Source organism: Wyeomyia smithii, chromosome 3 (genome assembly GCF_029784165.1).
Source record: "Wyeomyia smithii strain HCP4-BCI-WySm-NY-G18 chromosome 3, ASM2978416v1, whole genome shotgun sequence".
Taxonomy (NCBI): Eukaryota; Metazoa; Arthropoda; class Insecta; order Diptera; family Culicidae; genus Wyeomyia; species Wyeomyia smithii.
In genome coordinates this window covers 19,139,643-19,161,664 of record NC_073696.1, presented here as the reverse complement: position 1 = coordinate 19,161,664, position 22,022 = coordinate 19,139,643, and the positions used below count along the sequence as shown (strand labels likewise).

General features: G+C 35.8%; 2 protein-coding genes across 4 annotated transcripts in view; one reads left to right on the top strand and one right to left on the bottom strand.

Moving 5' to 3' along the window:
* The window catches only part of LOC129727444 (beta-1,4-glucuronyltransferase 1), a 207,753-nt gene that overhangs the window by 52,030 nt on the left and 133,701 nt on the right, over positions 1 to 22,022 (bottom strand). Inside the window, exon 1 of one of the 3 annotated variants that reach the window (XM_055685298.1) lies at positions 3,789 to 4,197. The exons of the other annotated variants lie outside the window; for them this stretch is intronic. The gene's annotated coding sequence lies outside the window, so the exon portion shown is untranslated. Of the gene's footprint in view, positions 1 to 3,788; positions 4,198 to 22,022 lie in introns of those variants that run through there. 3 annotated transcript variants of the gene reach the window in all.
* Positions 72 to 1,216, top strand: LOC129727445 (uncharacterized). The gene is made up of 2 exons (XM_055685300.1): positions 72 to 1,079; positions 1,171 to 1,216. Exon 1 carries the CDS (start codon positions 124 to 126, stop codon positions 796 to 798), a length of 675 nt encoding a protein of 224 aa, XP_055541275.1. The 5' UTR covers positions 72 to 123; the 3' UTR covers positions 799 to 1,079; positions 1,171 to 1,216.

Sequence of the window (22,022 nt, the reverse complement as noted above, 5' to 3'; positions counted from 1 at the left end):
CTTGAAGTATATACAGATAATGGCACCAACTTCGTGGGTGCCTCTCGTCAGCTAACAGAAGAGAAGCAGGCTATAAAGCAGATCGGCACAGACTGCGCAGCAACATTCACGAACGCCGATACGATGTGGTTTCTCAATGTGCCTGCCGCCCCCCACATGGGTGGTCCATGGGAGCGGATGGTCAGATCCGTGAAAGCTGCTTTAAAGGTTATTTCTGACACTCCTCGATACCCGAGTGACGAAGTATTGGAAACCATACTGCTAGAAGCAGAGGCAGTGGTTAACACACGACCGCTCACCTATGTCCCACTAGAAGGACCGGAAGACGAAGCCCTAACACCCAACCATTTCTTACTGTACGGTTCCAAGGGAATAAAGCAGCCCGTCACCCTTCCGGCGGGTACAAGTTATACCCTACGAGACAGCTGGAAGCTTGCCCAGCATATGGTCAACGGATTCTGGCGTAGATGGGTGCGTGAATACTTGCCCATGCTAACGCGACGCACCAAGTGGTTTGACCGAGTAAAACCATTGGAGGTAGGCGACATAGTTATGGTAGTGGATGAAGCTGTAAGGAACCGTTGGGAAAAAGGACGCGTTTTGGAGACCGTCATGGGAAAAGATGGTCAAGTGCGACAAGCGAAGGTTCAAACTGCCAGGGGAGTGTTTTCGAGACCAGCAGTGAAGCTGGCAGTACTAGATATTAAAACCAATAAGGGAACATCGGCAGGTATCGAAGCGGATGCGACAGTGTTTCACGGGCCGGGGGATGTTACTGGGCCCATAGTGCCATCATAGTGGAGTGAAACACGTCGTACCTCTGATAAGAGATTGACAGCTTAGAAACTTCCGATAGTGGAGAGATAAGAAAGAGAGAAGAAGTTCAGAGTTGGAAATGAAGAGAGATATATGTAGAAAAAGATATAGTCTAGAGTTGGTAGAGTGACAACGTGCTTAACATAAAATTTATAATCTTACGAAACCAATTTACCCTCCGTATTTTTTTCTCATTGATATTTGCTAAATTCATTAAAGTGCTATTACGCAAGTAAAGTTTTAGGTAGTGCGAAGATTAGCAGGTACCGTTTATTTAGTTAAAAAATCTACTTACCGCTAACACTAAGAAAGTTAACCTGAAAAAGAAAATAATACTTACCTGTACACCTATAGATTGTCGACGTTGTAACCTTCGGTAGACCGGAACCTAGAATTGTTGGGAGAACACTGAAAATGTAAGAATAAATTAAAATACTTACCCTACCCTTAACTAAAACGAATAAATAAATTACAGCTTTGTAGCTGCTTAGTAAGCAACTGAAAAACAGTGTCTATTTCGTCTGCCGTGTTACAACATCAATAATTAGGTAATCTTTTGAAGCATCCATGAAAAATATTAGATTTTAAAAAAAAATTAAAAAAATGAGATTTTTTTTGAAAACATTTTTTTAGAGTGTAAATCAAGGTGGTAACGACTGTATTGAAAAAATTTCAACATCGAATTTCGAAAAAACCGACCATGTACATTTTGTTTATTGGCCCGAAAAAATGATCTGTGCAAAATTTGAGCTCAATCGGACATGATTTAGGGGTACCTCAAAGCACTCAGATTTGTGATTTTTTGACCCTCAAAAATCTACCAAAGGAGGAGTAGGTACGTGAAATTGGTAGAATCGATTTATTTTTTCGATGTCAAATGTCTTAAAAATGCATAAAATGTCAAAATCTGGTGTTTCCTCAAAAAAAATCAACCGAAACTCGACCTTCTGGGACTTTCTGGGCAAACTTACGGAATAGAAGATATCTAGTTAGTCCATCTTTGTGGTACATCGAGTATAAGATGTCAAATAGGCAAATAAATATGAGTTTTCTTCCCTACTAAACCACTTCAAAGTAAATTTTAATTGTGTTTTGAACCAATTTAGTAAAAAATAAATGAACCACCCTTTTCAGTCATTTCAGCAGCCAGCTCTAAAATATACCATATTAAGCCTTCGGCTGCCCATAAACGGCTGGGTCCCAAAAGGTCGTTTTTCGTCATATTTTTTCCGAGGTAACACCAGATCTCGATTATGCATTTTTAAGACATTTGGCATCGAAAGAAAAATTTCGATTTTTCTAATTTCATGTACTCCCCCTTTGGTAGATTTTCGAGGGTCGTAAAAAATCGTAAAAAATCTGTCCACGTGGTATGTGGATGGCCCCTAATGAATCTGATTCTTGACTTTTTGCTTTCAGTATGGTTTCCGAAAAGGTTATTGAACATCCATTGCCATTTTAGGGCTTATAGACGAGTTGGTATATATATTGATGGACAGTGATCAGTGAATAGATAGTGAGATAGTGTTTGTCGCATGTAACGTCCGATTGACATCGGAGTTCCCTTGAGGTCCAATATCAAATGCCTACAACTCGGTTAGCTTCCAACGGATTTTCTTTGCAATTGTAATTTTATGATGCTAACTGCTAGTTGAAACGCAAATTTTGATCAATTAGAGCTGAAAAACGGTGAAGTACCAATAAATGTGGATATTTCCTGAACCGGGTCGAAAATCTACATCAGATATTGAATTTCATATTCCCACATAAATTGATTCAAGAGATGTGAGAGAATGCTGCATCAAAGGCCAGAAAAACTTCGACAGTCATGAGTCATGTGCGCCCTCAATAAAACATATATTTTGATCAAAATAATGCCTTTCTGTAATATGTAGGTTTATTTCATCGAAGTAGTCAACTGTCAATTTCCAATACTGAATTAATATAACCAATGTTTTTAGGCGATCATGAATTCTTTTACCGTGATATTAGCATATGGCAACATCCTATCTTTATCTCGTTAGAGCGCGCTTCCCGAAGCTGCCGAATGAATATTGATGAAACTGCCAAATTGAATGGATTTAATTTAGACAACACTCGGGATATGTTGTTTTTGATTGAAATTCAATCGCATTAGGTATGCGTGATTAAATTTTTATGATTATGTCATATTCTTTATATAAACTCGATTCATTTCTAAACAAAATTCAAAATCACTTGCTGGGAAACTCGATATGAACTTAAACTGTTTATACAGCAGGGAGAAACTAAATACAACAAATCCCCCATGAAAGCAACACCAACCCGCTCATAAACCGATCAGAAGCTTAATCTCCATCGCCACCAGACCGTATCCTGATGAATCTATACTCTAGAGCGCCATCACCCTCCACCAGCTTCCTTTCCCCCCTCTCACCGTCTGTCTGTCTGTCTGCCCGATTGTCCAGTGTCGGAAGCACTGTTTGTAGTGTTGTTTAAGCTGCATTGCTGCACTACTAGTGGCTTGTCACCCCCTTTTGTTGTCCCGTAATGTGTCTCGGCCAAGCATGTGTCCACTTTCACACAACAGCATTCCCGTAATTAAGAATACAAAATGGGGGAAACTTTCCCGTTCTCTAGTGTTCGTGTGCTACCAGATGCCACCGTTGCAGTCCCAACCAAACCAATTGCACATTTTCATCTCGATAGGAACAGCAGAACTCTGTGTTCACATGCACGAAATTATGCTCAGTGAGCTGGAGAATGTTTCGGCCAAAAGGGGTTGAATTCAAACTCGTTCTTGTTTCGTTGTTTACCTTCCGTACGGGCGATTTTATCAAACACCATTTAGTGGGGTCGAACAATTGTACAAAATAATTATACTCAAGTGCCAATACACGAGTCCTTTGTCGTGCTGAATGAAAATCGAGTAACTCACACCCTCCGCGGCATGTTTTTGTTCGCCGAAAACGGTGCGTTATTCAAACACTCACCTATTAAGCATCCGGTAGACCCAAACCTTGAACACACGGGCTCAACTGACACATTCCGAACGACAAATAGCCTGTAGCCATATTCAATAAAAACTAATTCTCGATCATACCATAATAATTATATAACTACAGCACTAAACTAACCCGTCGCGTCGGTAGCAAACAAACCGCCCCAAATGAGAGGCACTTTACGTACGCTCACACACAGGACAGGACAATTCCATCCGGCAGATCTAAACTAGAAACGCCGTCACCACCGTCGGGGGAGAAACTGGTTTGGCACGCGTTTCACTCAAAACCGTATAGTAATTACAGATGCTTGTCTCTATATTACCGAACCGCGGCGAACGCAAATGGCAACCCGGACGGACGCGCGCGCTCTCTTGTCCAGCGAGAAATATGAAACCTGAAAAAACACGGTAGTCGCGTGTGCCACCAGCAGATTATTATTGAATGCACCACGAACTGTGTCTGTGGCCACTACTGGTGTTGCATTAGAATTTGAACTAAAACCGGCGGCTGAGACCCTGGCCTGGGCTCTCGTACGATGCCTGAGACGAGGCCAAGTGCGGGTATAAACAACAGATTGACGTGCCACTCGATTATGCCAGACACGTTCCGTTCACCGCCGTGGTAGAGCAGTGGTTTCGAGTGCGGTTCGGACTATTAGAACTTAGAACATGGGTTCTGGGGCGCACGCGCAATAGTAGCAAGTGGTAGCACGATTATAATTCGCCGGAATGTAAATAGTTTTTCACTTCTGAGTTAACTAGCTGTGAGAAACAGTTGATTAGGTCATGAAACAGTAATTTAATTATTTATTTGCAATCTGGCCTTAGGAGCGTTACCTTTCCCCGATTAAAAACAATCATTACACATTTTTATTTATTTCCATAAAGATTGCTTTGAAGCTAAATAATGTACATCTGAATGGCACTGAACAAACTTTGTTTATTAATGCCAACCATAAATAAACGATTAAATTAGTTGGTAAAACGTCTCTAATCAACGAAAATTATTTGGAAACTGCCATCAAACATTGAAGCTGATATAAAATGGAAATCTAAATTCAAAGTTTAAAAGATCTTCCAAACTTGGAGAATGATCATAGAAACTATCATTTTCTGAAAAGAATATAAAACTGATCTTAAAAAAATTACTTAATAATTTACCATGCATTATACCAACTTTCGAATCATCAAAAAATAATGGACCTAAAAAATTATGCAACTTATGTAACAAAATGTAATATCATTAAACTCTGGAACCCAATGATCTTTTAATTTGAATGTTTTTTAATTCAAATTAAACTTTGATTATAAATAAGACTACAAAGCAAAAAATCCAATTGAACTTTTATCTTGCAATTCGTAAATCAGATGCTCTAAAATTAAAAAATAATCAAACTCTACAACTTTAAAATCCAAAAATCCTGAAGCCAAAAACTGGTAAATCGTTGCATCAAAAAAAACTTTAAGATCCCCGACTCCCAAAATTCAGAAGTTCTATTGGTCATTCGGGAACAGTTAAATTTTGCCATTTTGGAATGCTCACATACTTAACTGAATATTATGAATTATGATAGCAAAATCTTAAAATCCTGCAATACTAAATTCTCCGATTCTAAGAGCATCAAATCGAAAACTGATAAAATTCTACAACCATCAAATATTTAAACTTCACAGTAATAGTATCATCATAAAATCCCAAATTGTAAGACCTAAAACTCCCAAAATCCAAATATCCTACAACTCAAAAATATTAATAAGGGTTATTCCATAGGAAGTGTACATGCCACTTGGACACGACCATCACAGATTTTGTTCAAAGTTGGGGGAATTATTCATCTACTGTCTCTTTGGAAAAATCCCAATTTTGGTGTCGATTGGAATACCTCCCGCTCTCCAGGACCCCCCTCTTTATAACAAAGTCGCGCAATTTTGTCAAGAATCTTTTTTTTCTTTTTCTTACAATTCATAGACGTAAGATGTCCGAAAAATACTGATAGATGATTTTTGAAGAAAATAAACCAAGGAATCCAGAAAAAATATAAGTTTTGGCCGGAAGTGTTGCCAGATAAATTATTTTTGTATTCGAAAACTAAGTTTATATTTTTCGGCAAATGCAGCCATTTTTATTTTAAATTTGATAATTTCATCGTGTTCCTTGAAAAATTTCACATAAGAAACAATTATCATCTCGAGGTAGTATGAGCCAATCTCGAGATATAACATTTTTACCTAAAAAGTTGTTAATTTCGTAATAATTTTATTTTACAATTTATAGACGTAAGACACCCGAAAAAGAGTGATAGGTGAATTTTGAGGAAAATAAACCAAGGAATCCAGAGAAAATAATGTTTTTGCCCGGAAATGTTGCCAGATAGAATATTTTTGTATTTTAAATTTGCTAATTTTATTTTAAATTTGATGGTTTCATCGTGTTTCTCAGAAAATTTTACGTAAGAAGCACTTACCATTCCGTGGTAATATGAGCCAGTCTTGAGATATAACATTTTTACGAAAAATTGATTACGAAATTCAGAACTATTTTCGTAAAAATGCTATATCTCGAGATTGGCCTCTGAAATCTTCAAATCCCCTATTCCTCATGAACTCTTATATCCTGAAATACTTAAATTTTTAGAACCTTAAACCCTTAAATCCTTGAATCCTTAAAACCTCAAATCCTTTAATCCTTTAATGCTTAAATCCGTGAATCCTTAAATTCATAAATCCTTAAATCCTTAAATCCTCAAATCCTTAAATCCTTAAATCCTTAAATCCTTAAATCCCTAAATCCCTAAATCCTTAAATCCTTAAATCCTTAAATCCTTAAATCCTTAAATCCTTAAATCCTTAAATCCTTAAATCCTTAAATCCTTAAATCCTTAAATCCTTAAATCCTTAAATCCTTAAATCCTTAAATCCTTAAATCCTTAAATCCTTAAATCTTTAAATCCTTAACCCGCAAAGACCCAGGACGGAACTTGTTTTTCGAAAATGCTCGTTCTCAGCACTGGAACGGCCGATTTGGGAAAACTTGGAATTTTATTCAAGGGGATTAGCAGCTCTAAGTTTTAATAAAGGAGAGACGCAAATATGTCTGTGTTTTTTTTCTAATTTTGAAAGATTTATTCTAGCATGCACAGATTTGGAGAAAATCAAGTTTTCATAAAATCTCGTACTTAAGTGAATTCAAATTCGTTTTTCTCTAAATATGTGCATGCTAGAATAAATCTTTCATCATCTTTGGATTCAGATGACGTAGCTCTAAAAATATAGAGCTTGGAAATTGAAGAGCTAAGATGAAATCTACCGTGAGAGACTGAGTAAATCAGGTTTCCATGAAAATACGTACTTTGCAGAATTTAAACTCGTTTTTCTCAAAATGTTTGCTTGCTAAAATAAATATTTCATCGCGTATGGATTCAGGAGACCTTACCGCAAAAATGTAGAGCTTAAAATTTGAAGAACGGTTCTGTTATATGAATTTTTATAAAAATATGTAGTTTTGTGATTTTGTACTGAAATAATTTTGAAACTCCAAAATTCACTCTTATACACCATATTTCATCTACCTGACATGATTTGATACATGGAGCAATTGATACGTATGAAAATTCTCAGTGTTTGCTCAATCTGATTGAAAAATTAGAAAAAAAAACAGAGACATATTTGCGTCTCACAAAAACGGGGAGGGGCCCAGAGAGGTGGCATCCTTACCAAAACTTAGAGCTACTATTCCCCTTGAATAAAATTCCAGGTTTTCCAAATCGGCCGTTCCAGTGCTGAGAACGAGCATTTTCAGAAAACAAGCTCCGTCTCGGGTTTTTACGGGTTAAATCCATAAATCCTTAAGTCCTTAAATCCTTAAATCCTAAAATCCTTAAATACTTGAATTCTTGAATCCTTAAACCCTTAAATTTTTGAATCCTTAAATCTTTAAAGTTTTGAATTCTTAAATCCTTAAATCCTTAAATCCCTCAATCTTTAAATCCTTAAATCCCTAAATCCTTAAATTCTTAAATCCTTAGATCCTTAAATCCTTAAATCCTTAAATCCTTAAATCCTTAAATCCTTAAATACTTAAATCCTTAAATCCTTAAATCCTTAAATCCTTAAATCCTTAAATCCCTTAATCCTTAAATCCTTAAATCCTTGAATGCTTAAATCCTTAGATCCTTAAATTCTCAAATCCTTAAATCCTTGAACGCTAAAATATTCCTGGAATCCCTAAAGCCATAAATCTTCAAATCCTTAAAATTCGTAAACCCTAGAATCTTTCAATCTTAAGACCATTAAAATAAAAAAAAACAACCAACTCGAGTACCAAATATTCTGAAATATTCCAATCCTTACATACTAGCATCCTAAGAGCGTTTAATCATTAACTCCAAAAATCCTTAGGTCATTAAATCCTGAAATCCCGAAGTCTCAAATGTCTAATACTTTCGAACCCTAAAATGCTTAAATCCTAAAATATTTGATACTAATTTCCTAAAATCCCTGGCACCCAAAAATTCTCAAACAATAAAATTCAATAAATTCTTAAGTAATAAATGCACAAAATCCTTGCATCACAATCATCTAAAATCTTCGAACCATAAAATCTCAAAATACTAAAATGCTAAAATATCGATCCCAGAATTCTTCAATTATCAAGTTACAAAGTCGCTTATTCTAAATACATTAATCCCAATATTCCAAGGTTCAATAAAATTTCCAACTCGGAAAAAAATCCAAAACTAGATAAAAAATCCAGAATCCAGAAATACTAAAATCGTATTATTCTTACATACTGTTCTAAATTCTAAAATTCCAAAATTCCAGAACATTGAAGTTTCAAAAATTTTGAAATCCTGGAATTACGAAATCCTAACAATATGTAACAATATTATAATACTAAAATTCAAAAATCTTTACATACTTAATTAGGACTTTTTTGAAATTCTAAAATCCTGCAATGATTAAGTTCCAAAATCCGAAAATCATGCATTCCTAATATTCTAAAACACTAGAATTAATAAGATTAACTAGATTAATAAGATCTTTAGGATTTTAGTTTTAAAATACTAAAAACTTCAAAATCTTAAATCTTCAATTTCAAAATCTCATAATGGGAAAATCCTAAAATCTTGAAATTTCAAAAACTTAGAATTCTGTAATATGTTCAAAAATCGGATAATCCTAAAATAAACATAAATTTTTTCACCGATTTTCTAATTACACGGTTATTTTCCACGCAATAAGGCGTCGTACACAAATTACGCAACGCCACCAATCTATTTTTCAGACCGCCGTAACTGTCTCAATTGACCCCGCCCTCCTCCCTATGTAACTATAAGTGACGCTGGATCGGGGAGCTTCGTAGCCGCAAGGTTACAGAGTCCGCTTTGATAAGCGAGTGGTCGTGGGTTCGAATCTTAGTAGAATCAGGCCATTTGGTTGTCAAAGGACTTTAACATGGGTTTATTCTCAGGCTCTCCACTACATACCTTTCCTTCAAGCTGAATTCTATAGTACCCTCGCTGACTTTCATCCTAGAAAAAAAGTCCCTCTTATAATAAAACTGTTCTGAGTAACGTCTAATAGTTCTCTTCAGGGAATTGTAATTATGGCGTGGTCTTGGCTGGAGGAACGAGGTTTCGATAAGACTCCTTCCTCTTGACAAAAATATAAGTCCTACTGATAATAAAACTGACCAGAGGTGAAGCATTGAATGCCTCTTCAGGGAATTGTGATTGTGACGCGGTGTTGGTAGGAGGAACGAGGTTTCGATAAGACTCCTTCCTCTTGACAAAATAAGTCCTTCTTATAATAAAACTGATCTCAGGAATATTTATCCTCTACAGGGAATTGTAACTGGCGATATTGGCACGAGGATCGAGGCTTCGATAAGACTCCTTCCTCTTGACATAATAAGTCCCTCTTAGAATAAACCTGTCCAGAGAGGAACGTTAGGTGTAACCTCAGTTCAGGGAATTGTAATTTGGCGATATTGGTAGGATAGAAAGAGGCTCGTTATAGTAGAGCAGTAAGCTTGAAACGAAATGGTACACTCTCACACACAAGCACGGATATAAAAAAAAAATGAAAAAGCGTATCATTCACTTCAATGGTGATACTGCCAATAACATGAAGTGCGGAGTACAGAAAACACCTGGGCAATATCACAATAGATCAAATGTCTCTGGTTGCAGTGATGAGTCCACACAGAGAAAAAAAAACGCTGGCTCCCCCCCTTAATGCGTTACGTAATTTGTACACGACGCCTAATTAAAAAACTTTCATGCGGATTTTTGAAGTGACGGGAGTTGGAAACCAAAAACGTCAAAGTGTTAAAGTTAAGTAAGAGACTTAGGGAACATACATAATTGAAGTAGCTTTTTTTAGGTTTAAACCTCTGTAACTCTGTAAGGTAACCTCTGCTCCCCGAAGGATCCGGAAAAATTTAAATACTGGACGTAGAGCGTCTCGGTTTTTTTTTTCTACACTCCTTTCTTGGTGCTTTTTTACGCAGATTTTTGGAAAAAGGCGATTTTTTACAAGTTTTTTTTTGTGAAGTACATATCCCTTGCGGGAAAAAACCTGTACTCGAAATTTAACAATTTTAAAACCAAAACTACCTACAACGTAAAATACAATAGTCCGGCAATCCTACAATCCAAAAATCTTAAATGTAGCAGTCCCGAAACCATAAAATTTCTAAATCGTAAAATCATACAAGAGAGAAATCATCAAATTTTAGCACAAAAATCACGTTCTTAAATCGTAGCATTCTTCACTCGCACAATCTTTTCAATTCTGCAGTCCTCTAATCCATGAATTCCATTAAGCCCAAGATCCTAAAGAAAATGTTCCTAAAAATCAAAATTCCTCAAACCTAGTAAACCTCGAAAAATAACGATCAAATCACTTCAAATTTTGAACATTAAATTGCATAAAGGGGCTAGAGTTTTAGGATTCAAAAACAATATTAGAATTACTTGAAGGTTCAAATCCCTGGACCTTTCTTTTATTATGAGGTTATTTCAAGTTGCTATGCAAATTGGCAGAATTTTTGTTACACGCCAAAATGAGTTGTGCTAAATTACAGCGATATTGTGCAAAATCAGTGCAAATTTGGGAACTGTCAACTTTCCCTAGCTTTGTTTCCATATGAAAATTATTTATAAATGTATCTTGAATATTCGAACTAGTATTTATTTCCAAGTATCAGGTAAATTTAACATATTCTTGTATGGTAATTCTACGTTCCAGCAAGTGAATCAATGACCATTACATGGTGGGTAGTAATTGTTAGCCTTGGTCGCCTAGCCTGTTAGAATGTAGAAGCGCAACAAGCAGTCAATATCAATGTTACACACCGCACAGGTCGACTGCCTTTTCTATGGCTTCGGATAAAGGAAAAAAACGAAGGTGAAAATTGCATACCGAGCGAATGCAGTTAGGCCATGGATGTCGCCGCCATTCGGGCGCGCTCCTGCGTGAATGTTAAATTTTTCACAAAGATCACGCAATTTTGTCGGTTGGCACAGCGTCAAAACAAAAAAGGTTACGGGTGCCATACCTTCTGATGCAGGTGAATCCAATTTTATGGGACGATTTCATAAATACAAAAACATGAGCGGACACACGTTTCTCAAGTCATAATCGTTTGCACACGCGGGCCCCTGCATACTAATAATAATTACGCGACGACGAAATGTGCTACGCAGGGCTGTGTGCACACAGTGGAGTGCTAATTAGTAATATTAACGATAGCGATAACATTTGCGCGGCAGTAACGTGGTTTCACACAAGTCCCACGTTGCATCGTCGTCGGCCCTTTAAACGACATTTATACGCAAGAACCAAACGTTTATGGTCACGGACGCATTGTGGAGCGACTTCTTGTTAATACTGGACAAATGAAAAACTCGTACGGTAGGGAACGACCTTTGTAGCAAATTCCTACTCTGCATATTGACGAGTTAATTCAAAGTTATGATTTTTTTCGACTCATAGCCAAAACAATTCGTCATGTCTTTTTTTTAAGATTCTGAATTTTCGGAATAATAAATTAAGTTGATATGGCCAAAGATTGCCCACTGTGTGCCGGTTTCTTGTCATATAAAAGCTTTTGCGACCGCAAATGGCGTTCAAATCGTCACCTAGGTAAATGATCTACATCACAACCGCTATGAAAACAAGCATTACGATCGACTGCCGCCGATGACCGGTAATGATTTGCTTATTTTCCCCTTTTAATACCATTGTGTACGAGTCCTGAAATAGTTTTGACATTTATTAATAATGTCAGCAATAATGAACTTTGGGTGTTGTAATGACGATGGATGACTAAGGGCGTTTCCTGTCTCTGTAACTAGCACAACTGGTGACGCACGAAAACACAACATAGTTCTAACAAACTAAACAAGTTTGAACCAAACTTGTGAAATTACTTTCCCTGCATTTCCTTCCCCCCCTCCGGGGTCCCTCAAGACATTCATCACTAAACAACCGTATCAAAGCAGTTGCTGCATCATTGTAGCGTTCTTATTCCCACGTGACTGCTATCGGTGAGAAATCGGAACACGCTAAAAAGTTTGACGTCGGCGACGGCGATTGCATCGGAGTGATTGCGTGACAAGCTACCATCACGGCACGGCCACCTGACCACACTCTCGTACTTTGTTGACCCAATGACCGTCGCACTCCTTTCCGAAAGCAAGTTGTTTGTCGTTGTGGTCGACACAAAACTCCAGGAAATATATATCGATCGCACCTTCCACAGCCACGGCCCAGCTGTAGGAGCTAATGAACTTTGTAAAAACGGTCCGTGAGTTGAAGTGTTGCCGCCACGTCGCTCGGTCACCAGCCTTGGTTTTTTTTTCTCTGTGCCATACATTCTAATGAGTTGTCGCTGCCTTGCATGGTTTTGGTCAATTTAGACTAGTTCAATTACTCACAGCTGTACAGAGCAAAACTGGCTGGTGATTAGGTAATTTGCTTTATCGCATGATCATGCGATGGATTTTAAGCGATTATTTTCATTTATATTCACGTTATACCCCCGGAACTAAAATTAAAAAACCGAACCTGCGTCACTCGAAAATTGTCTCCTACTTAAGCGCAGGAAAGCGAACATCCGGTTCGTCGATTCGATTCATTTGATTGACTGCTAATGGGTTGTTATCGATCGCAGGCTGGCAATTATAAATGTTCACATTGAAATAAAATTCGGTTGTGTTACGGTGCTGACGCAAAACCACTTGACAAACATTGTGTTTTCACCTCGCACCAGCCCTAGATTTCTCAAGTTTTTCGCTACCTTACTGAGCGCATTTGCGGCTGACCTTTTTCACGCAAACTTCGTAACATGCGCCGTTTTTTCGATGCAACCGACATACAACGAGATAGAGGGAAAATCGGACTACCAGCCCGGGGTTGGCTCGTGCGGATCACACGGCTGCGCGGCTGGCTGGCCCCCAGCTAGGTCAGTGAGTCGAAACACGGGAAAATCGGCTAGTTTCGTTGCACATACGTACCTACGTGACCTTAATGTTGCAGCGAGCGCAACATATTTCGACAAACTGACAGCTGCCTGCGCTGAGTCGCTAATTCTGGCTGACATGCGGGCGGTGCAGTGATGGCGCGCAATATGGTCCAGGTTAAGTACGTGTGGGAAGCAGAAAGGGCAACTGCTGCAACGAGGGTTTTTAGATGAACGTGCGAAAACCTCCATAATAAGCTAAAATGTCAGCTTCGTGCTTCTCTTCAAATGGAGGCGACAATTCGATTCGAACAAAGGCTGTGAAATTCTAATAGTCGACAAGTATGAGCGGCCGATTTATGAGTGGATTGAGCTTCTCTTTTAAGCACGGCTGTTGGCAATGATTTTGCTGCTAATTGTTAGGTGTACCGGTACTGAAATATTAGTTCATAGTATGAATCCGCCATATCAGTCCCATTTTGATTTGGAAGAAACTACCAAGATGTATTTGTACCCGCGTATCTAGTCCTATATTAGTAGTACCCGCATTAGTTCCACTGCGTAGTGGTGAAAAACTCCAGATTACTGTATTGCGAATAACTTCAATCATGAAGTGAATCAAAGGATGTTGTAGCACATAATTGTGTGTATTTGGTATGTGTCATAAATGGCATCCGGCATCCATAAGATGCATCCGGACATCTTTGGAATACCTTTAAGGAGAGTGATCGGTCCAATGAACAATTTTTTAACTCAACCGAGATCCGCACTCAAAATTGAAAAACTATATACATGAAAGTCGAATCAGTTCTAGGACCACTGCTAGACTTGAGCCGGTATCAAATCTCATTTCCAGGGCCATTTGAGCCCACCTCCCTGACACCGTAATTTCATTACCTATAGTTTGACAGTAACCCTATTATGACGAACCCCTCGATGCCGAGCCCCAAACAACAATGGCCGCAAAGGGAAGACATCTGGTGTGCTCTTCACTCCCATTCAGTGTTGCCTAATCTATCGATGTCGCTGTTTATAGCAGTGTGAAGCACAGCAGTGTAACATGCCATTCCATTCCCGCGTATACAAAAGAACAGGCTACGAACGTGTCAGGGAGGTGTTTGAGCCACATCCGGACATTCTGTGAACACTCTCTTGAACACGGCCAGTTTTTAAGGATCAATTTGCGACACTTTTTAGTACCTACGCAAAATTCAAAAAGTTGATCAATAGAAAACAAATCAATTATTTTGAACCATTCAAGGGAAAGTGAGGTTTTCAAGATTTGTACATTTTTTTCCACCGAGGAAAACATTCAACAGTTGTAGCGTAAAACTACGTCTTATGGCAACTTGCAAATTGAAATGAACATCGTGAGCGTCACGAAAATTGTCCAATTTCAAATGTCTAAACTGCCGTTCCAATCATAGTTGTCCCATGTTCTACACAAACCTTATGCACGCTGGGACAACTATGCATGTAACGGCAGAATAACTCAGTCAGTTTTCCAAGGATTTACATCATTCTTGCAGCAATCGATTGAAAAATTAGATAAGCGTCTACCAATATGTGGATAATTGGGTTTTGTACTATTGTACTACTGAAATATGTAGAGTCTTGTTTCGGACGCAAATTTCGATCAATCAGAGCTGAAAACAATAGATCAAATTCCATTCAATATTCGGAACATAAATGATTTCCAGACGCCGGAAACCGACTTCAGGCGCCATTTAGGATTCCAAAATGGTCTGAGTTCTAGTAAACAGCCTAAAATGATCGAACACTAGCCATTATCAATATTTCCGGAATCGAGATGATCTCCAGAGCCCGGAGGTCAACTTCAGACGCCACAAAGCTCAATATGGAACTTTCGGTAGCTGGAAAACAACCAAAAATTACCAAATAACACCAGAGACCTGGAACCGACCCCAGGTGCAATTTTAAAATTCATGGTTGCATCTTTCGAATAGAGGAAAACAGCGTAAAAAATCGAGTATCACCCTATATGGGAATTCAAGGAAATATAATGATGCCCAGAGTTCGAAGATCGACGTAATTTTAAAATTTAAAATAATGACTTCCGGTTTTCGAATAACTGCCCAAAATAACCTAATATAGAGAAATATATAAAGGGAAATAGAAAATAAATTTTCGTTTTGATAAGCAACTGACTGGAAAGCCGATATACTCAATTTTACTATCAATATTATCGTAATAGAAATGATGACCAGAGACCGAAAATCAACTACAGAGTAATAATCTAATTTGTTCAAATATAGGCCTCGGTTTTCGTATGTGAAAATTTATAAAATCCGAACTTAAAACAAGCTAACGACACTGCGACTATTACATGATTAAAATTTTGGAAATTAATTACTTGAAGAATTGAAAATTTCATTATAAGGATCGAAGGATTTCGAGATTTTCATTTTAGGATTTGAAATTTTAGATTGTACGGGATTCGGGATTGGGGGATTTTATGATTTACGAATTTTAGAATTTAAAAAAATAAGGACTTCTAGATTTTAGGATTTGAGCATTCGATAGTTAAAGAATTTCGAGATATTACGAAATTTGCGATAATATTAGGATCAAAAAATTGATGATTTGATTTTGATGTCTAAATTTCAAGGTTTTGTTTCGGGCTGATGGTTTCGAGATTTTAAATATTTAGAGTTTTAGGATTCAAGAGTATTATTATTTTAAAATGTCAGGATTTTACGATTTGAATTTGAAGATTACAGAATGTTGGGCATGCAGTTGTTGTTAAGGGCATGCAGTTGTTGTTATTCCAATGGATATAAGGACATTGGAATTTTAAAATTTGAGGATATAAAGGATTTCATGATTTAAAGATTGCAGGATTCTAGGATACTAAAATTTTCAAGATCTTAACATAAAAAGTAGGATCTAGAGACTGAACGATTTCGAAAGGATTCCGATTTAAGATTTCCGGATATTTGGCTCATAGAATTCCAGGATTTTGGTATTTAAAGATGTTTTTTTTTCTTTTTTTCTTTTTGTTAGGGAATTAGGATTACGTTGTCCATTGATGTGAATTTTTGTAATATATCCCAGTCAATTGCTATACGTGTCCCTTTGCGAAATACAATGACCACTATTGTTGTGAGTGATCAGGTACCTGCACCGACACGCTCCCAGTCAGGTAAAATATGGTTTATGCAGACAATGGTGGTGGTGGTGGTGAAGCCAATCACCTTTCCAGGATTGAAGACCAAATCTCTTTGGGCTGTAAGAAGCCACTGCCAAGAAGCCTTGATCTGCGTTTAAATAATGCACCACAACTGCAAAGCAGATGTTCCGATGTCTCGCGTTCCGTATTACAAAAGCGACAGATATCATCCTGAACCCGGCCAATGTTCTTTAAATGATATCTACTCGGTCAGTGCCCCGTTACTAGGCTAGGCCGACATATGTACAAAGAGCATTTTGATTGAGCTCTAGGAGCTTTTTTGAATGGTTTTCGTTTGGTGTTATAAATCTTTTAGATTGGGAACACTTTTTGACATCCAACCGATTGGTTATCACTTTTTGTTTCTCCCAGCGTTTAAGCTCCATTTTCACTGCACAGTTTGATATATCGCAGAAAGGTTCTGGGCCGATAAACTGTGAGTTAGATCCTTGTTTTGCAAGTTCGTCTGCCCTTTCATTCCCACCAATGCCACAATGTCCTGGAACCCAATACAAATTTACTGAGTTTGTTCGACATAGCTGTCGCAATGTGAGAATACATTCCCAGATAATCTTGGATGTACATTTATAAGCATCAAGTGCTTTCAGGGCTGCTTGACTGTCAAAGAAAATACAAATATTTGCATGTTTGTATTTTCTAGTCAGAGTAAAGATGTTAGGATTCAGGATATTTTGATTTTAAATCATACTTTATAGATTTTGAGATTTCATGATACTTAAGATTGAATATTTTAAAGTAGGAGTTTTGGAGTTCAGAATTTTTGGACTTTGGGAATTCGGAATAAATTTTTTAAGTTCTGCTATTGTATGGTTTTTGGGTTTGAGGATTTAAAGATTTTTAGGGTTCTCAAACTTCGGTTTTTGGCATATTGAAATTTTAAAGTTCTGACATTCCGGGAGCTTAGGATTTCAGAATATTACGATGTAGGATCCCGTCTACGTGTCCGTTCTATCAGTATTGTACGATGTAGGAGTATTCTATTTTAATATTTGCGGATTTCAGGATTTTTCGATTGAAGGATATTGGGATTTACAAATTCAATGATTTTTGTACATGAGGATTTGTGTATTTGAGGATCCTAGGATTTTCTGACTCCAGACTTTAGAATTGCAATCGTACAATTTTGGGATTAAAGATTCATATTGTCTAATACTTTCGGTACTTCATGATTTTAACAATTTTTGATACTTTAGTATGTGCGGTTTCCGTATACCAGGATCCAAGGATTTGAATATCTGTCGATATATTTTATAATAAGATTTTGTATTTACGCTATAATAATATAAGAATTTTGAAACTGAACAGTTTTGGGATTTTAAGATTTCCGAATTTTAAATTCCTACATTCCCTAAAATATCAGGGTTGCAAAACTGTGAGACTGCAGAATCTTTGGATTTCAGGATTTTTTAATTTTTTCATTTCAGGATTACAGGATTACAAAAAGATGGAGTCTGAGGGACCTGGTTTTTCTTTGTTTTAAAATTTTCCGGATTTTATACTTTGCTTTTATGACTAAAATTTTGAGATTTTATGATTTTAGAATTTTATAATTTTCGGATTTTGAGGTTTTTGAAATAACAAAATTTAAGGATTTTATTATTCTAACCGTAGGATGACAGGACTTCTTTGTCGACTTCAATGTTTTAAAATTTCTGGAATTTAGGATTCCAGGAATTTGAGATTGAAAAATTCTAGGATTTTATGGTTGTGGGATTCCATGATTTGGCTGTTTTCAAAAACATGTAACTCATGATAATAATTTCGAATAACGTATGGTTAACAAAAATGAATTTATTTCACAAAATAGTTGTAAATACTCATTTCTGAAATGTCATCGCGCTTTAGTTCTTAAACATTTGTGGTTTTAACATAAAAAGACAGTGGAATCTTAAGATTGACTGATATGGAATTTCATAATTTTGGGATTCGAAGATTCGTTGATTTCGAGATTTTACGTTTTTTTTTCAGATTAAAAGTTTTTGGGAGAAAAAGCTTTGGATTTAAAAATTGTGGCAATTAAGGATTTTAGAATTGAGGGATTTTAAGATTTTCGAATTTTGGAACTTGTTAGGATTTCAAGATTTTCCGATTTTGAATCAAAATTTAAAAATTTTTGGATTTAAGGATTTTTTTTTATTTTAAAAATGTTTAGAGTTTAAAGTTGTTGGATTTTAAAAATTCCGAATTTGATCTCTGGATTCCAATTCTGCAATTGTATGATTTTAGTATTTTTAGATTTCTAAATTTCAGGTTTCTCGGGTTTTGGCATTTTTAAGCTCTAAGATTTTGGTATTCTAGGGTTTAAGAATTTCACGTTATTACGATCTAGTTGAAGGAGTTTTTCATTTTAGAGTTATTTGATTCAAGGAAACTGGGATTCTAAAATTCAATAATCCTGAACATATATAATATAATGATCATGCATTCTTTATTTGAGCATCCTAAGATTCCCAGACTTCCTTTAACATTTTCAAGATTTCGCGTTTGTAGAATGTTGGGTTTTTAGGCTTATAGAATTTTATGATATGGTAATATTTATGATTTTGGAATATTGCCATGATAGATTTCATAACTTTAGTAGATACTCAAAGATTTCAGTACATCAGAATTTGGGATATCAGGATACTTGGATACAAGGTTTTGAGAATTTGTCGAGTTTTTCATATTGGGATTTTGGATTTAGAATATGATATTTCAATTTTTAAACTTAACAATAATAGGATTCAAAATTTTAAGATTCGGGATTTTTGAATTTTAAATTCCTGATTTTCTCTAGAATGTCAGGGTTTCAGTTGAAGTTTTGAACTAAAGTTTGAGAATCTTCGGATTTCATGATTTTATAATTGCATCATTTTAAGATTAAAGACTTCAAGAAATTAAGAACTAAGTATCTTAATTTTTTTTATTTTAGGAGTTTTGAATTTTGAGATATGTTTATATAAACAGGAGTTTAGGATTAAATAATTTTGAAATCTAGGGATTTTAGAAGTTAAGGATTTAAGAGTTTAATGAGCTTAAGATTTTATTATTCTATATTATTATTTCAGGATTTTATTATTCTAATCCCATTTTCTAATCAACATTTTCCGAAATTTCAATGTTTTAGAATTTCAGGTATATAGGATCTAGAGATTTTAGAGTTTTCTTAAACCTTACAATCAGAAACCATTGTAAGGTTTAAGAAATTGAGATTTCAGGATTTCATGATTTTCAGAACTCGTAATCCCTGTGAAGCTCGTGATCCTAATTTGAAAATAAGTTTATTTCCCGAATAGTTCTGAGTATTCGCTTCGGAGATCCCAAAATTTTGGGAGTGAGAGTTTTGGGTTTCAATGTTTTAGGATTTTCGGATTTCGAGATTTTTCGGACTCATGGTTTTTGAAATTTCAGGATTTCAAAATTTCCAGATTCAAAGATTCCAGAGTTCAAGGGATTCGAGGTTTCAACACTTTCAAGACTATTGAAAAATGGGAATTCCAAGTTTTTGAACTGCAGGATTGTATGATTTTTGTAGTGTTTCAGATCTTAAAAACCTTCAGGATTTTCATATTTTGAAGTTTTCAGATAATAAATGTTAAGATTTTATTATTTCAGGATTTTGAATTTTTTTTTAGTTTACTGTTTTCGAATTTTCTGACTTGAGAATACTGGGATTCAATTATCTTGAGGTTTTAGTACTTTTCGATTTTAAATTTTAAAAGTTTCAGAATTTTATATTTCTACTATTTTAGGATTTTATGGTTCTTGGATGGTTGTGCTTTAGAATTGTAGGATTTCTTGACTTCAGATATTAAAATTTTTCAATATTTTGGCATTGTACGATTTTGGGATTTTGGATTTGCAGCTTTCAGGACTCAAAAATTCTAAGAATCTAAGAAGGTTTTTTTTGATTCATATGATGTGGATTCTGGAAACTGACTATTTCCAAAATTAGGGGTTGTTGGAATGAGAGCTTTGGATTTCAATGTTTTTATTTATTAGGACTTTTGGACAAAGGTATCTAAGGATTCAATTATGTTTTTGGATTTTGGAATTTCGGAATTATTCGGATTTAAAATTTTTGGGGTTCTACGATTTCAAGATTTTTAGATTTTATAATTTCAGATTTCAAGGATTTTAAGATTTCATCATTTCAAGATTACTGAATGTTGGAAATACTAAGTTTTAAAACTGCAGAATTGTATGTTATTTTTGTAGTGTTTCAGGTTATCAACACCTTCAGGATTTTTTAATTTCAGTGTTTAATAGTTTTGGCATTTTGAAATGATAAAATTTTAATATTTCAGGACTTTAAAAGTTCAGGATACTACGATCTGATTGGAGAAGTTATCTTTTTTTTGATTTCGAATTTTCTGACTCGAGGATATTGGGATTCCATGGTCTTAAAGTTTTAGTACTTTTCGATTTCAAAGTTTTAGAATCTCAGAACTCTACGTTTTTACTATTTGAGGATTCTAGGATTCTTGTGTTCTAGGATTGTAGGATTTTTTGACTTTAGATTTAGGAATTTTTCAAAATTTCGAATTTGTTTTTGCTTTCAGTGTTTATATTTTTGTTTTAGGATTTTGGGATTGTAAGATTATACATTTTGTGATTTTCATACCTAAAGATTTTAGTATTTAGGATTTCAGGACACTAGAACCTGAGGAATTTACAATTTGTCGATTTTTATATTACAGTTTTCGGATTTTAAAATCAAATGATTTGAGGATTGCTTACCCAGCAAACGAACGTTTAATAGTCTAACGAGCCAGTCGTTGTCCTGTATACTAATAGTCGAGTGCAAAGTCTATGTCCATTAACCTAAAGTTCAAGTTTCGATAACGAAATGTTGCTAACACAAGCTCTGCTTTTTCGATTTCAGGATCAAGGGATTTGTAATTATTAGATTATAAGATTTTCGGGTTTTAAAGTTTAGGATATCAAGATTTTAGCATTTTGTTATTCTAACCTCAGGACTATAGGACATTTTTTAAATGTTTCGAAATTTCCGGGATCTACGGTTTTGGATTCTAGCGTTTTAAAATTCTAGTATTCTATAATTTTGGGGCTTAAGGATTGCAGGATTTGAGAATTTTAATACTTAAGTATTTGATAATTTTAATATTTTATAGTTGAAGGATTTTTCGACAGTTTAGGTATTCAAGAATTCTAGGATTAAAAAATCCTTTTACTCAGGCTTTCTCCTATGATTTGGAATGCAGCTTTCGGAAACACGAAACTCGTGGTTTGATTTTTATATCCTTATTTCAAATAACGTGTGGTTATTGAAAATAAATTAATTTCACATAGAGTTCTGAGTACTCGTTCCGAATTAAGTACGGAGTCCCCCGTTCAGCGTTCAACATATTGTTGCCACTAATTAAAATAGTGTTCCAGGAAATTCCACAACAAGCGTTACTTTCATCATCATGATGTGTTGTTTTCAGTTTAATGACTGTGCGTGAGGCGACATCATTTACTTTTCCCGCTCCATAATCAACACGAAACCCAGTCAGCCACGGGCACACAGCAGAGCTGGATAAGTTATTGGAGGAAGACATGCG

What these genes read in the sequence shown, in the direction of transcription:
- LOC129727445 (XM_055685300.1), top strand. Translation starts at nt 124, where the DNA reads ATGTGGTTTCTCAATGTGCCTGCCGCCCCCCACATGGGTGGTCCATGG.